Source organism: Symphalangus syndactylus, chromosome 3 (genome assembly GCF_028878055.3).
Source record: "Symphalangus syndactylus isolate Jambi chromosome 3, NHGRI_mSymSyn1-v2.1_pri, whole genome shotgun sequence".
Taxonomy (NCBI): Eukaryota; Metazoa; Chordata; class Mammalia; order Primates; family Hylobatidae; genus Symphalangus; species Symphalangus syndactylus.
This window is the reverse complement of record NC_072425.2, coordinates 14,888,874-14,903,370: the sequence shown is the minus strand read 5'-3', so window position 1 is coordinate 14,903,370 and position 14,497 is coordinate 14,888,874. Positions and strand designations below refer to the sequence as shown.

Genomic DNA, 14,497 nt, shown 5'->3' with positions numbered 1-14,497 from the left:
ATCTTAGAGCAATTGGTTACCACAGGGCAGGTCTGAGATGAGGAACTTTCACGGTTTTCTCTCTAGACTTTAGCTGGTCTTTCCTTCAGGGTTAAGAGAAGCCCAAACAGGAGACTGATGAGGCCATCTGCCCCAGCTCATCTTTCTTGTAAGTTTAGTTTTGAAAGAAAGTAAGAAACGGAGGCCAGGGCTGGGCGCGGTGGCTCATGCCTGTAATCCCAGCACTTTGGGAGGCTGAGGCAGGCAGATCACGAGGTCAGGAGTTCAAGACCAGCCTGGCTAACATGGTGAAAACCCATCTCTATTAAAAATACAACAATTAGCCTGCCGTGGTGGCAGGCGCCTGTAATCCCAGCTACTTGGGAGGCTGAGGCAGAAGAATCGCTTCAACCCAGGAGGCGGAGGTTGCAGTGAGCTGAGATCGGGCCACTGCACTGCAGCCTGGACCACAGAGCAAGACTCCGTCTCAAAAAAAAAAAAAAAAAAGGAAACGGAAGTTGGGTGCAGTGGCTCACACCTATAATCCCAGCACTTTGAGAGGCTGAAGAGGGAGGATGCATGAACTCAGGAGTTCAAGACCAGCCTGGGCCACAACATAGCCAGACCTCATCTCTACAAAAAATTTTAAAAAAATTAACCAGCATGTTGGCACACGCCTGTAGTCCCGGCTATTCGGGAAGATGAGTTGGAAGGATGGCTTGAGCCCAGGGAGGTCGAGGCTGCAGTGAGCCAGGGTTGCGCCACTGCACTTCAGCTTGGGCAACAGAGTGAGAACTCAACTCCAGAAAAAAAAAAAAAAGAAAAGAAATGCATCAATTTCCTAGAATGGTACAAGGAACATGAAGGTCCGATTTTCTCAGAAGGAAACTCTTGGCTCTTCAGCAGTACAATGTAAAATCTTTGGTGAAAAGGAAAACCTGTCGTTGTGTATTCATTCAGCAATAAACCGTGAAAAGCTCTTCATCTCAACGAGAGAGAAAAGAAACAAAAGAAACACAGACTTCTCAGGTCCTGAGTGCACGCAGGATCAGAAACGAGAGGTGCCATCATTTAAAGGAGGAGGTAGGGGTGGGAGGCAGAATTTTTAAAAAAGCATTGGGCTAGAAAATCCCCTATTACTGGAGATGAGAGTTAAATATTCACATTACACAGAATAATTTTCTTGGAAACATGAAAAGTCACTTAAAATACACAATACTGAGAAAAAATATAACATTTATTAGAGAGGCAGATATGAGGGTACAACTAAAAGATGCCAGACAAGAGTCTTTTCTTTAAGGATAAGAATAGAAAGAGACAATCACGTTGCTGTATTCAAACAAAACTTACTCAGAACCCCAGAGTTTATAAACTCAAGTGCGGAGCCGCAGCGGGGACCTAGCTCCCCGTGCGAGAGGCTTCGCGGCTTTCCGGCAGTTATAAAAACAGAAAGGTCATTAGGCAGCAGGAGAACCCATAAAACAAACAGATAAAAGTACAACATTAAAACAACTCATTCAAGTACTGCTTTTAGTTTTTAAGTTGCAGTATATACGCATGTATTCTGTGGGGGGAATTACGAAAATACTTAACAGCAATCGAAAAACCAAAAAAACCACAAAAGAAAGTCACAATCCAATTGACCCACCGGAAGTTATTCTAGTCTAAATATTTTGGCAATTATTAAATAAGCACATCGTAGACGCCACACACACACACACATACACACACACACAAAAGGTTGACCGGCATTATAAAAATAAAACAGCTGCACTGAGTTATGGGCCTAAGAAAACAGTGGCTTTGCCCACATCAGATGGGTTTAAGGAGGGCAGTGTTTGTGGGCAAGTTGGACAGAGTTATAAACAGAGTAGGGAGGAAAGGCTTCTCTGTACATATTATTACTGTCTAAGTGTAACTTTCAAATAAAAGGAGAAAATTATGTAAGTAGCTGAGATTTTGCTTCTTTTATTTTAACAGAGAACTGCTAGAAGATAATAAAGTATACTTTGGGTGGAAATGGAAATTCCTGATTCTTTGGAATTTGGTTTTCTAATATTTCATGCATTGATGAGATGGACTTGAAATTTACAAAATATCTTTAACTGTTTAGTCAATATTACAGAGATTCACCTGTTATAGTACTGAGGCATACAACTTAATGATCATACATTTAAAATTATCATCAGAAATTTATGTGCCCAAACCCCTCCCACCCCATTCCCCCTGAAACCAACTGAGCTATTTTCTGAATTAAATTTGAATAACGAAATAACTAAATTTGAATTAAATAAGAAAAAAATACACAGCTTGACAGAATGCCTTTTTTCAAAGCAGACTTTTACAAGGCTAATGTCGTCTTGCCCTATTTTCGAGTTTTTCAGCGGTTGGTTTGCTTTGTCCAGGAGTTCACAGACTGGAAATGAGTTTGTCATCAGATAGAAAGGTCAGATTTTAATACCTTAGGTTTCCCATTCACTTGTTTACTGGGGTAAAGCTGGAAACTTCCTACTGCTCATTTAAACAGATCCCTGTGGTTGAAGGGTCAGCTGAGTTTCTTGCTGCAATATTTACAAAGAGGCCTGGGGTCAGGATGGGTGGCTTTATTGATACTATGTCAGCAAAAGCATCCAAAAGAAATTTGGGCCTGGCACAGTGGCTCACCCTGTAATCCAAGCACTTTGGGAGGCTGAGGCAGGTGGATCACTTGAGCCCAAGAGTTTGAGACCAGCCTGGCCAACATGGTGAAAACCCGTCTCTACTAAAAAAAAAAAAAAAAAATACAAAGATTAGCCGGGTGTGGTGGCAGGCACCTGTAATCCCAGCTACTCGGGAGGCCGAGGCACAATTACTTGAACCCAGGAGGGAGAGGTTGTAGTGAGCCAGGATTGTATCACTGCCCTTGAGCCTAGGTGACAGAGTGAGACTCTGTCTCAAAAAAAAAAAAAAAAAAAAAAAAAGGCCAGGCACGGTGGCTCATGCCTGTAATCCCAACACTTTGGGAGGCCAAGGTGGATGGATCACGAGGTCAAGAGATCAAGACCATCCTGGCTAACATGGTGAAACTCGTCTCTACTAAAAATACAAAAAATTAGCTGGGTGTGGTGGCAGACGCCTGTAGTTCCAGCTACTCGGGAGGCTGAGGCAGGAGAATCGCTTGAACTCGGGAGGCAGAGTTTGCAGTGAGCCAAGATTGTGCCACCACACTCCATCCTGGCGACAGAGCGAGACCCCGTCTCAAAAAAAAAAAAAAAAAAAAATGTTTTTTAAAAAATCAGGCTGTCACTAAGTAAAGGTGAACTGGCTGTGAGAATCTGAAAACACAGCCCCTAGCATCCACAGCCCCTACTAGGTTCTAGAGCCCGAATGCAGGGACTGCTTGGAAAATCAGCTTTAAATGGACTTGAGCTGATCAAATGAACCCACAACGTAGAGGCAGGCAGGGGCTAATTTCCTACTTGAAAGTAGGAGGGACACAAGGAAATAATTTTCAAAATCAGATAAAAAGAGAATCTGACCCAACACCTTCATTCTGACGCATTTGCAGTGGGCTGTCTATGATCTCAGGGTGGGTTCTCGCCATGGGCACAGTGAAATGCCTGGCAACCATCTACGCATGTGACCAACTTCACTATCTCCCCTCCCACATCAATGCCAATTTAAAAATGCAAACTCTCATGTGGCCTAGATTCCTTTCGATGTGGTGAGACATTTTATTTCATTCTGGCTACAGTTAATTGTATAAAATGAGCCAGAAATTCTAAAATAATTTCCAGTAAATCCAAATTTTGCCAATGATTGAAAGCAAACGACAACAACAACAACAAAAAAAACCAAAAAAACAAAAGCAAAACCCCCAAACTCTTTGAACAGCGATGTGCTGAGATCTGTGGGGAGAAGCATTTGCTGCCACACCACATTCTACGTATAGCCCCACCTGGGCAAGCGTGAGTGCAGCTCTACTTGTAAAACCAACAGAAACAGAACAAAGTGTGAGAGAAAAATCACAGCCAAAAGGAGCTGATGCATGGACAAGCTCTGCCTTTAAGTAACTGCATCTAAACAGCACTAGCACATCTGGTCAACTGTCAGTTTGGGCCAGGCACAGTGGCTCACGCCTGTAATCCCAGCACTCTGGGAGGCAGAAGCAGGCAGATCACTTGAGGTCAGGAGTTTGAGACCAGCCTGGCCAACACAACGAACCCATCTCTACTAAAAATACAAAAATTAGCCGGGCGTGGTGGTGCGCGCCTGTAATCCCAGCTACTCGGGAGGCTGAGGCAGGAGAATCACTTGAACCTGGGGGAGGCAGAGGTTGCAGTGAGCCACTGTACTCCAGCCTGGGCAACAGAGCCAGACCCTGTCTCAAAACAACAACAACAACGACAAAAACACAAACACAACAATAACAACAACAAAAAACCTGTCAATTTGATGACACTTGGAAAATCAGCAATGCCATGTAAAAATCAACTGGTCAATTCACCAAACTTTTCCAGATTTCAGCTGGTCGTCTGGGATCACATAGATGTAACAGGATACTCGTGATGCCCTACCAAGGATGCTGACCATGTTTAAGTAAAAATACACACTTTTGGTGCCAATACAAGAATCTTATTTACTGCTTTAGTCAAGAAGGAGGAGATGTTATTTTACTTGTGACTTCCTCCCAAGTGAATGAGTATACAATTTAACAACCTAACACAGTTCAGTTTATTAAGTTATAATCTGTAACCTCCTAATGTAGCTCAGTGTATGGTGGATACTAGATATAAACAAGAGTAGGGAAGTCTTTGGCATCTGCATGATGTGTGCCGGCTTTTAAATTCAGAAAGATGAGAAGCTACAATGCAACTTTTTTTTTTTTTAATCTACAGATACCGCCAAAGGAAGAAATGTTTATCAGATTTTGAATGACACAGCTGTAAGTTGGCGGTTGGCAGCTTTCCACATAAAATTTCATCAGCAAGTGAAACTTGATCACAGCCCAAACTAGACAAGGCAATTCAGGTGCCCGGACCCTGAAGTCCACTGTGAGACTACAGGAGAACACGCACTGTGGTGCTTGCCAGCCAGTCTCTTGAGGAACTGCCTGTAACAGTCACGGTTGTGGGGAGAAACAACTCCATTTTTTTACAGTTTTTTTTTTTTTTATGGTATTAAATATAAGTCTTAGCACCTTTGGCATTTTTGTCCAAACAGACTTCGACATATGAAGTGGGGACATAACCCTCTTCATCTTCATTTCTCCGAATGCGGGTCCAGCCATCGCCTTTGTCTTCCTCTATGACATACAATGTTTCTCCTTCAACTACAGAAATCGTTCCTTCATTCTGACCTGAAAAAGCAATATCAGGATATGTTAGATGTCTTGGCAAATGCAGGGAGGAAGCAAACAGTGGCCTTCGCAATGAAACAAGTGTCGTCGAAGTCCACACAAAATTCACCCCCCTCGGACCTTCTCAGACGCACTGAGCCCTCACCCACTGCCTCAAAACTGTCTCCTTCTGCACAGAAATGTCTGGGTTCTTACCTCTGTCTCTCTAGGGCCCCTCTCTCAGTCCTCCAGGGCCCTCTTTCTCCTCCCCTGCAGAATGGAAAGTGTTTCCCCCTGGATAAATCTTTGGTTCTCCTCTCTAGCCGTCTTCTTTCTCCCTTGGATCTCTCTCAGGAGAAAGGTACCCCCGTGGCTCCAACTGCTTCTCTTTTGTCTGTCATTTTTTTTTTGGGGGGGGGGGTGGGGGGGATGGAGTCTCGTTCTTGTTGCCCAGGCCAGAGTGCTGTGGTGCAATCTCAACTCACTGCAACCTCCACCTCCCCGGTTCAAGCCATTCCCCTGCCTTAGCCTCCCGAGCAGCTGAGACTGTAGGTATGCACCACCACACCCGGCTAACCTTTGTATTTTTAGTAGAGATGGGGTTTCACCATGTTGGTCAGGCTGGTCTCAGACTCCTGACCTTAGGTGATCCACCAGCCTCAGCCTCCCAATTTTTTGTTGTTGTTGTTGTTTGTTTATTTTGAGACAGAGTCTTGCTCTGTTGCCCAGGCTGGAGTGTGATGGCACGATCTCTATTCACTGCAACCTCTGCCTCTTGGGTTCAAGTGATCCTCCTGCCTCGGCCTCCCGAGTAGCTGAGATTACAGGCATGTGCCACCACGCCCGGCTAATTTTGTATTTTTAGTAGAGATGAGGTTTCACCATGTTGGTCAGGCTGGTCTTGAACTCCTGACCTCAGGTGATCTACCCGCCTCAGTCTCCCAAAGTGCTGGGATTACAGGCGTGAGCCACCACGCCCAGCCCAACCGCTCCTCTTTAAACACTGTCCTCACATATTGCTTCCATTCTGGTACTTTCTGCAGCCAAGATTCCACTTTTCCCACTGTCTGCAGCACACTGCCACCTAGACATGGCCCCAACACCTGAAACAACATAGATGAACCTGGATTCACTGTTCTTCCTCCTAACTATATCCTCCTCCTACTTTCCACTTCCCTAGACCTCTCCGTCCTCCTAGGAATACAACCCTGGGAGCCGTCTTGGATTTCCTCTCCTTTTTGTTCCTGGCTTCTGATCAGCCCCGAATCTATGCAGTTTGTCAGGGCGGCATCTCTGTATCCATTCCTTGAACAAGGCCCCCAAGACCTTCTGCTAGGATCATTTCAAAGGCTGCCCACCACCCCTCAGTTTTCTGCAAGGCAAAGAGTTTAACGAGCTGTTAACAGGGCAACAGGGAACGGTGGGGGATGGTTGGAATATGAAGTAAAACTGGGAACATTTAAACTGGTGCTTCTTTCTTATTTTGTCACAATGAACATTTAGTCTATTAAAGGCTCTGGAAAGTCCTGTAGTAAAGAAATCTGTAAAATTTATTTATCCCAGGGCTTCCCAAACGTACTTGAGCTCTGATTGCTATTTTTAAAAATTGATTCATTATATTAAAATGCAACTTTTTCATGATTTTATTATTATTTATTTAGTTATGAGAGAGACGGGGCTTCACACTATTGCCTAGGCTGGAGTGCAGTGGTCTGATCACAGCTCACTGTAACCCTGAACTCCTGGCCTCAGCCTCCCAAAGTGCTGGGATGACAGGCGTGCCGCCACTGAGCCTGGCCTGAGAGCTTCTTTAATGGCCTCCTTATTAACGCTCTGCAGGACATCGTTTCAAGGTTCATCGGTTTAGAAACACTAAGCTAGTTTATCTTTTCTTTTCTTTCTTTTTTTTGAGACAGAGTTGCCCTCTGTTGCCCAGACTGGAGTGCAATGGCGCGATCTCGGCTTACTGCAACCTCCGCCTCCTGGGTTCAAGCAATTCTCATACTTCAGCCTCCCGAGTAGCTGAGATTACAGGCGCCCACCACCATGCCTGACTGACTTTTGTATTTTTAGTAGAGACGGGGTTTCATCATGTTGGGCAGGCTGGTCTTGAACTCCTGACCTCAGGTGATCTGCCCACCTCAGCCTCCCAAAGTTCTAGGATTACAGGCGTAAGCCAGCGCGCCTGGCCTAGGCTAGTCTTTCTAACCATCTTCCCTGTTTTCTAGTTGATCCTACACATCTGACGACTTTCCTAAGGTACACCTCTGACTGCATCAACACCCTGCTAGAGGACCTTCAATAGCTCCTCAATGTTTGCCACATAAAATCCAGATGTTTCTCTAATCTGGCTCCCATTGGCACTTCCCACTTTTTAGTGCCACATTTCACTATTAGGACTTAAGACATCTAAGCTCCAGCCACACATTTTTGGCCACACTCCCCATGCCATGGCAAGTTCTCCAAACTTGACCTCATTCTCCCCTGTCCTCCCCATTCCTCTGTATCCCTCCTCTGGCAAACACTGCAAGCTGCCTCCCTTTTTTTTTTTTTTGAGAGGGAGTCTCGCTCTGTTGCCAGGCTGGAGTAAAGTGGCACGATCTCGGCTCACTGCAACCTCCGACTCCCCGGTTCAAGTGATTCTCCTGCTTCAGCCTCCCGAGCAGCAGGAATTACAGGCACGCACTACCATGCTTAGCTGATTTTTGTATTTTTAGTAGAGATGGGGTTTCACCATGTTGACCAGGATGGTCTTGATCTCCTGACCTCGTGATCCGCCTGCCTCAGCCTCCCAAAGTGCTGGGATTACAGGCGTGAGCCGCTGCACCTGACTGCTGCCCGCTTCTTAAGTGTGTCTGCCTGATTTCCCTCCGGGCAGGTGCCATATCATACGACCTGCACCCCCCCACTTCATGGGCCTTTACAAGACAGGAGCGCTATAGATATTAGATATTAAATGAATGGATGAAATGATCATCCTCCCTGTCGTCCGCTGCAGTGAAGCAAGCTCTCTGGAAGCTGTTAACTTATACGAACCAAAAGTCAAAATATACAACCAAATAGTAATCATACCATGAGTAGGATAAAAGCACAGTAGAGAAAGATCTGGAAGGCTGCTGCTGCAGCTTTTTTTTTTTTTTTTTTTTTTTTTTTTTTGAGACAGAGTCTCATTCTGTCACCCAGGCTGGAGTACGGTGGCGCTATCTCAGCTCACTGCAACCTCCGCCTCCCAGGTTCAAGTGATTCTCGTGCCTCAGCCTCCCGAGCAGCTGGGATTACAGGCACCTGCCAGCATGCCCAGCTAGTTTTTGTATTTTTAGTAGAGATGGGATTTCACCATATCGGCGAGGCTGGTCTTGAACTCCTGGCCTCAAGTGATCTGCCCGCCTCAGCCTCCCAAAGTTCTAGGATTACAGGTGTGAGCCACCGCACCTGGCCAGATCTGGAAGGCTTCTAAAGAAAGTTCTGGTCACAGAAAGAGAAGAGTGTGGCTAGGCACAGTGGCTCACACCTGTGATCACAGCACTTTGGGAAGCTGAGGCGGGAGTACTGCTTGAATCCAGGAGTTCAACACCAGCCTGGGCAACATAGTGAGACCCTGTCTCTACTGAAAAGTACAAAAAGTACAAAAGTACAAAAATGAGCCGGACATGGTAGTGCTTGCCTGTAGTCCCAGCTACTCAGGAGGCTGAGGTCAGAGGATCACTTGAGCCCAGGAGGTCAAGGGTGCAGTGAGCCATGATTGCACCAACACACTCTAGCTTGGGCAAGAGAGCGAGACCTTGTATCAAAAAACGGAAGGAAGGAAGGGAAAGAAGGGAAGGGAAGGAAGGAAGGGGAAAGGAAGGGAAGGAAGCAAGGAAGGAAGGAAGGAAGGAAGGAAGAGTGACTCAGATATTACGGTTTATAAAAGGCAGGGGAATCCAGCAGACATGAAATGTCACCTTCAAATGTGTAGAGAGCTTTGCACGTCCCTATGGCAGCGAGGGGCTCCTCATCATCAAACTCGTCGTCAAAATCCGTGGCCAGCACCTTCACCTCACTCTCCTGACTCTGCTCCTCTGTGTAACTGCCATCTGGGCTGCTCAAGAAAGGAAAACACAAAGCAACTAAAGCGACTGACCCCAGGGAGGACTCAGATTGAGTCCTTGCGACTGGAGAGCGCGTGCAACCCCGCCCCTCAGCGAGTGCTGTAACTGAGGCCACAGTAAATCATCGCAGGCTCAGATCACCCATGTGGAATTATAAATCTCCATCATGGGAAAAGTGACAGGTCAATCGTAACAGACATTTTGGTATTGAACAAGTGCCTTATGGTCGTTCCAGATTCCAAAATTTAGAAATAAATACAAAGCCAACAGGCTCCTTTGCCAGAGGCAGGCGCTGTGCAGATACTGTACCTCTCGCGGTCCTGGGCGCAGTTGTTGACCGTGGGTGGGTTCTGGCTGTCGTACAGTCCGCTCTGCCGGCGCGCTTGCTCGCTGCGTGCTGGGAGCCGGCCTTCAACCTCAGCCAGCCAGGCCTGGAGACAAAAGCAATGAGAGACTCCAACCTAAGGCCATCTGAGGGCCAGACCAGAGTGTCCTAAGGTCCCAAAGGCCATCTGAGGGCCAGCCTGGAGCGTCCTAAGGTCCCAAACTCAGGGGCTGCTCTTGGCCATTTACCCAATGTGAGGAAGTCTGCACGGGGGCAGAATGGCCACGTTTTCTGCCTTCAACTGTTCAAATGTACTGAAGGACGGTTGCTTCCATTTCACTTGAAGTTGGAGACATAGAAACAAACTCATATTTACGTGGTTGCCCACGATGGGGCAGAAAACACGCTGGACTACGCTATCCCCTTGGGCTTTTAAGCAGCAGTGCAATCTTGGATAAGTCACTTCTAGTTCCTTCTTGACCATGAGGTCGCCCTGTGATACCTGAAGGTACAGCCATGCTTAAGCAGTGACTCAGTTTGAAAGCCACACTTCCTATTTTTTAGGAGTGTAACTTTTTTTTTTGATAGAAATGAAACTTGTACTTAAAGTAGATAAAATGATCTTCAGCAACATTTGAAACAGTATAAAGAAGTCAAAGGAATAAAAATGATGAGAAGGCCGGGCGCAGTGGCCACGCCTGTAATCCCAGCACTCTGGGAGGCCGAGGCGGGTGAATCACTTGAGGTCGGGAGTTTGAGACCAGCCTGGCCAACATGGTGAAACCCTGTCTCTACTAAAAGTACAAAAATTAGCTGGGGGTGGTGGTGAGCGCCTGTAATCCCAGCACTTTGGGAGAGGTGGGCAGATCACCTGAGGTCAGGAGTTCGAGACCAGCCTGGCCAACCCGGTGAAACCCTGTCTCCATTAAAAATACAAAAATTAGCTGGGCATGGTGGCACATGCCTGTAGTCCCAGCTACTCGGGAGGCTGAGGCACGAGAATCACTGGAACTCAGGAGGTGGAGGTTGCCATGAGTCGAGATTGCACCACTGCACTCCAGCTTGGGTGACAGAGTGAGACTCTGTCTCAAAAAATAAATAAATAAAAATAAGAAAAGGACCGTTCTAAGTTCTAAATGCTCAAATGAACATTAATGATGGATTCTGAAAAGAATGGAAAAAGCCGGTCAGGTGTGGTGGCTCACGCCTGTAATCCCAGCACTCTGGGAAGCCAAGGCGGGTGGAGCATCTGAGGTCAGGAGTTCGAGACCAGCCCAGCCAACATGGCAAAACCCCGTCTCTACTGAAAATACAAAAATTAGCCAGGCGTGGTGGTGCACACCTGTAGTCCCAGATACTCAGGAGGCTGAGGCAGGAGAATCACTTGAACCCGGGAAGTGCAGGTCACAGTGAGCTGAGATCACGCTACTACACTCCAGCCTGGGCAACAGGGCGAGACTTCATCTCAAAAAAAAGAATGAAAAAAGCCATAGTTGACCTTTCATTGCTGGAAACAATCTCTTCTGACTGGTAGAATCGGTTGCTAATGCATTTTTCCACGCTCTGTAGTCTTTAAACGTGGTGTGGAGAGTGGGTTCAGGAGGCTTTTGTTGACAGCTTTTGAGCGCTCCTCTCCCTCCCTCAAGCTTTGATTATTTATCTTTCCTGCCTGTTTCTCCTTTGTGTTTCCTGCTGGTTCTCACACACACCCTTTCCGTAATGGGCCTGCTGAAAGAACAATTGTATATTTCAGGGGATTTTTTTCATTGCTCCTTTGATTCACTGGGATAATGGATCGCCCTATACTCCTAATTTTATTACCACGAAATGAAGCAGAATAACTTAAAGTACAAAAAATACTGGCCAGGCACAGTGGCTCACAGCGGCTCACAGCTATAATCCCAGCACTCTGGGAAGCCAAGGTGGGAGGATGGCTTAAGGCCAGGAGTTCAAGACCAGTCTGTGCAACAGAGCAAGACCCCGACTCTAAAACAAATAAAAAATTGAAAAATAAAACTTAGCCAGGTATGGTGACATGTGCCTGTAATCCCAGCTCCTCAGAGGCTGAGCCAAGGAGATCAAGGCTGCAGTGAACTATAATCATGCCACTGTACTCCAGCCTGGGCAACAAAGCAAAATCCTGTCTCTAAAATTAAAAAACAACCCCGCCAACCCCCCACTGTATACAAATACAACGTTAAACACTGTCAGGCTTTACAGCCACGATTAAGATAGGCTATGATGAGAAGCAGAATGTTCAACGGCAAAGAGCGTATTTTTCCTTTGACCGTAACTCATGAAACAGCCTGCCATTCCCACTGTGTCCCTCCCAGTGAGAGTATCGTCAGGGCCCCACGCCATTCTACACCGAGGAACACCTGTTCTTCGTTTCCAGCAAAGCTTTCCACAACAGAAGTTTCATACCTCAAATTTCTGGGTCTCTAGTCGCAGTTTCTCTATATTTTGGCTGACTTCTGCTAATTTGTGATCCAAACTGGCTGGGTCTCCCATCTGAGGATTCTTTAGGTAGACATCTTTCATTTTTGTTATGGCATCTCTGAAAGAAAGAACGAGTAGAACGCTGTAAAGGTTATTCCAATTTTTTTTTTTTTTTTTTAGACAGAGTTTCACTCTTGTCACCCAGGCTGGAGTGCAATGGTGCGATCTCGGCTTACTGCAACCTTCACCTCCAGGGTTCAAGCAATTCTGCTGCCTCAGCCTCCAGAATAGCTGGGATTACAGGTGCATGCCACCACGCCCACCTAATTTTTCTATTTTTAGTAGAGATGGGGTTTTGCCACCTTGGCCAGGCTGCTCTTGAACTCCTGACCTCAGGTGATCTGCCTGCCTCAGACTCCTAAAGTGCTGGGATTATAGGCGTGAGCTACCGCGCCACCCGGCAAAGGTTACTCTTATCAGCCAATATTCTACCACTTTGAAAACCATATGAATAGAAACGTGGGAAGATTAGAGTACGGATAAGGGACTATTGGGCCAGCTTCCATTCTGGAAATTCTCTGTAGGAATTCTGCTACCAAAGGCTATAAATAAAGAAGCTGATTTTTAAATTTCAGTTCCCTTCTCTAATGGTTATCTCCTTATTGTCCCCAATAACTGAGAAGCATAAATTAATCCTGCCCTTCCCTTTGCCACACAGATTAAAAAAAAACAACAACAAAAAAAGCCAAGAATTTAAAAAATTTTAATTAATTAATTTATTTTTGAGACCAGGTTATGAGAATGGCTAATTTTTGTATTTTTGGTAGAGACTGCGTTTTGCCATGTTGCCCAGGCTGGTCTTGAACTCCTGGCCTCAAGCAATCCACCTGCCTCGGCCTCCCAAAGTGCTGGGATTACAGGCATGAGCCACCGAATCTGGCTTCAAAACCCAAGTATTTCCAACATGGTTTAACCCCATCTCTACTAAAAATACAAAAATTAGCCAGGCGTGATGGTATGTCCCTTTAATCCCAGCTACTTGGGAGGCTGAGGCAGGAGAATCAGTTGAACCCAGGAGGTGGAGGTTGCAGTGAGCTGAGATCAGCCACTGCACTCCAGCCTGGGTGACAGAGCAAGACTCCATCTCAAACAAAACAAAACAAACAAACAAAAAACCCCAAGTATTTCCATGTGTGCATTCTTCATGCAAACCAAAGCTACAGGTGGCATCCTGGGTCTCACAGGCTGCAGTGTGCTCACCTGACGAAGAAGCACAGTCAATTGCTTTGGAAATGTTAACATACACCCATTTCCACTGTTAAGAAACTGAATCCATAGCTGGTATCCACGACAGGTAAGTGACAGAGCCTTAAAGCTACACACTGTGGATCCCACATCCTTCCTGAAATCATGTCTGGAAGCAGCCCATGGTAGCCTGGGCAGGCATCGCTAGAGAAGTTCAGGGCATGTTTGGGTTGAAGACCAAAGAGCTCTACTAATTTTACCCTTGTTGCAGGGCACTTTTGGTAGGCTTCGAGTCGTTAAAAATTTAGAGCAAATGACTGCCAGGGTTAAGGAGCCAACTTTGATGAGTGTCAGCAAAAGAAAATCCAAAGCAGGCCATACAATACAATACAAGGCCAATAGATAAGCCAAAAGATACATTCTGAGTCATGAGAAATAGTTTAACTAAAAATATAGAAATAACAGGAAGACAGCTTCTACAAGTCCTCACCACCCTCCACCTAAGAGGCTGAGACCCACTTGGACTTCCAGCCACTTTATCTTGTTTCTTTCCTCTCTTCCTTCCTTCCTATCTTCCTTATTTCCTTCCTGCCTTCTTTCCCACAGCATGCGTCATTCATTATTATTATGCTTACTGTTCACTGTCTGTCTCCTCCTGTTACAATGGAAGCTCTTGGAGGAAGCTCTATGAGCTCACGTTACATTGTTAACTTGATGGATCCCAAGTGTCGAGGCCATCCTTGGCACATAGTAGATGCTCAATGAATATTTGTTAAATAAATACATATTTAAATAAACATTTAAAAATAATGTTTATAAATAATTTTTAAACATTTTTAAATAATGTTAAATGTTTGTTCTTAAAAATGTTTAAATAAACATTTATTTATTTAACAAATAACAAACATTACAAGCCAAGTGTAATGTTGTCCACCCTTATGATGTCCTTTCCGAAACCCGTCTCTTGACTACATGGCCCACACCTCCCGCTACCTCCCTATTTCTCAGCAAAAGTCCTCAACAGAGCTGTCTACATCCATTATCTTTAGCTCCTCTCCTCCCAGTCTTTCCTAATCAATCTTTCCACATGTTTATCAACTT

The 14,497-nt window shown here is 45.6% G+C and overlaps 1 protein-coding gene across 40 annotated transcripts in view; it reads right to left on the bottom strand.

The window, feature by feature from the left end:
• Positions 1-14,497, bottom strand: part of FNBP1 (formin binding protein 1) — a 161,463-nt gene that overhangs the window by 3,491 nt on the left and 143,475 nt on the right. For 18 of the 40 annotated variants that reach the window (XR_010119937.1, XR_010119928.1, XR_010119930.1 and 15 more), the window contains 4 exons: positions 12,137-12,269; positions 9,697-9,818; positions 9,241-9,380; positions 5,159-5,317 (listed from right to left, as the gene is read on the bottom strand). Coding sequence is in view for 27 of the 40 variants with exons in the window: in XM_055270717.2 (XP_055126692.1) it covers positions 5,159-5,317; positions 9,241-9,380; positions 9,697-9,818; positions 12,137-12,269 (554 nt within the window). In the remaining 13 variants the exon portion in view is untranslated. Of the gene's footprint in view, positions 1-1,198; positions 5,318-9,240; positions 9,381-9,696; positions 9,819-12,136; positions 12,270-14,497 lie in introns of those variants that run through there. The other 22 variants (XR_010119932.1, XR_010119931.1, XR_010119933.1 and 19 more) reach the window with 3 other exon arrangements.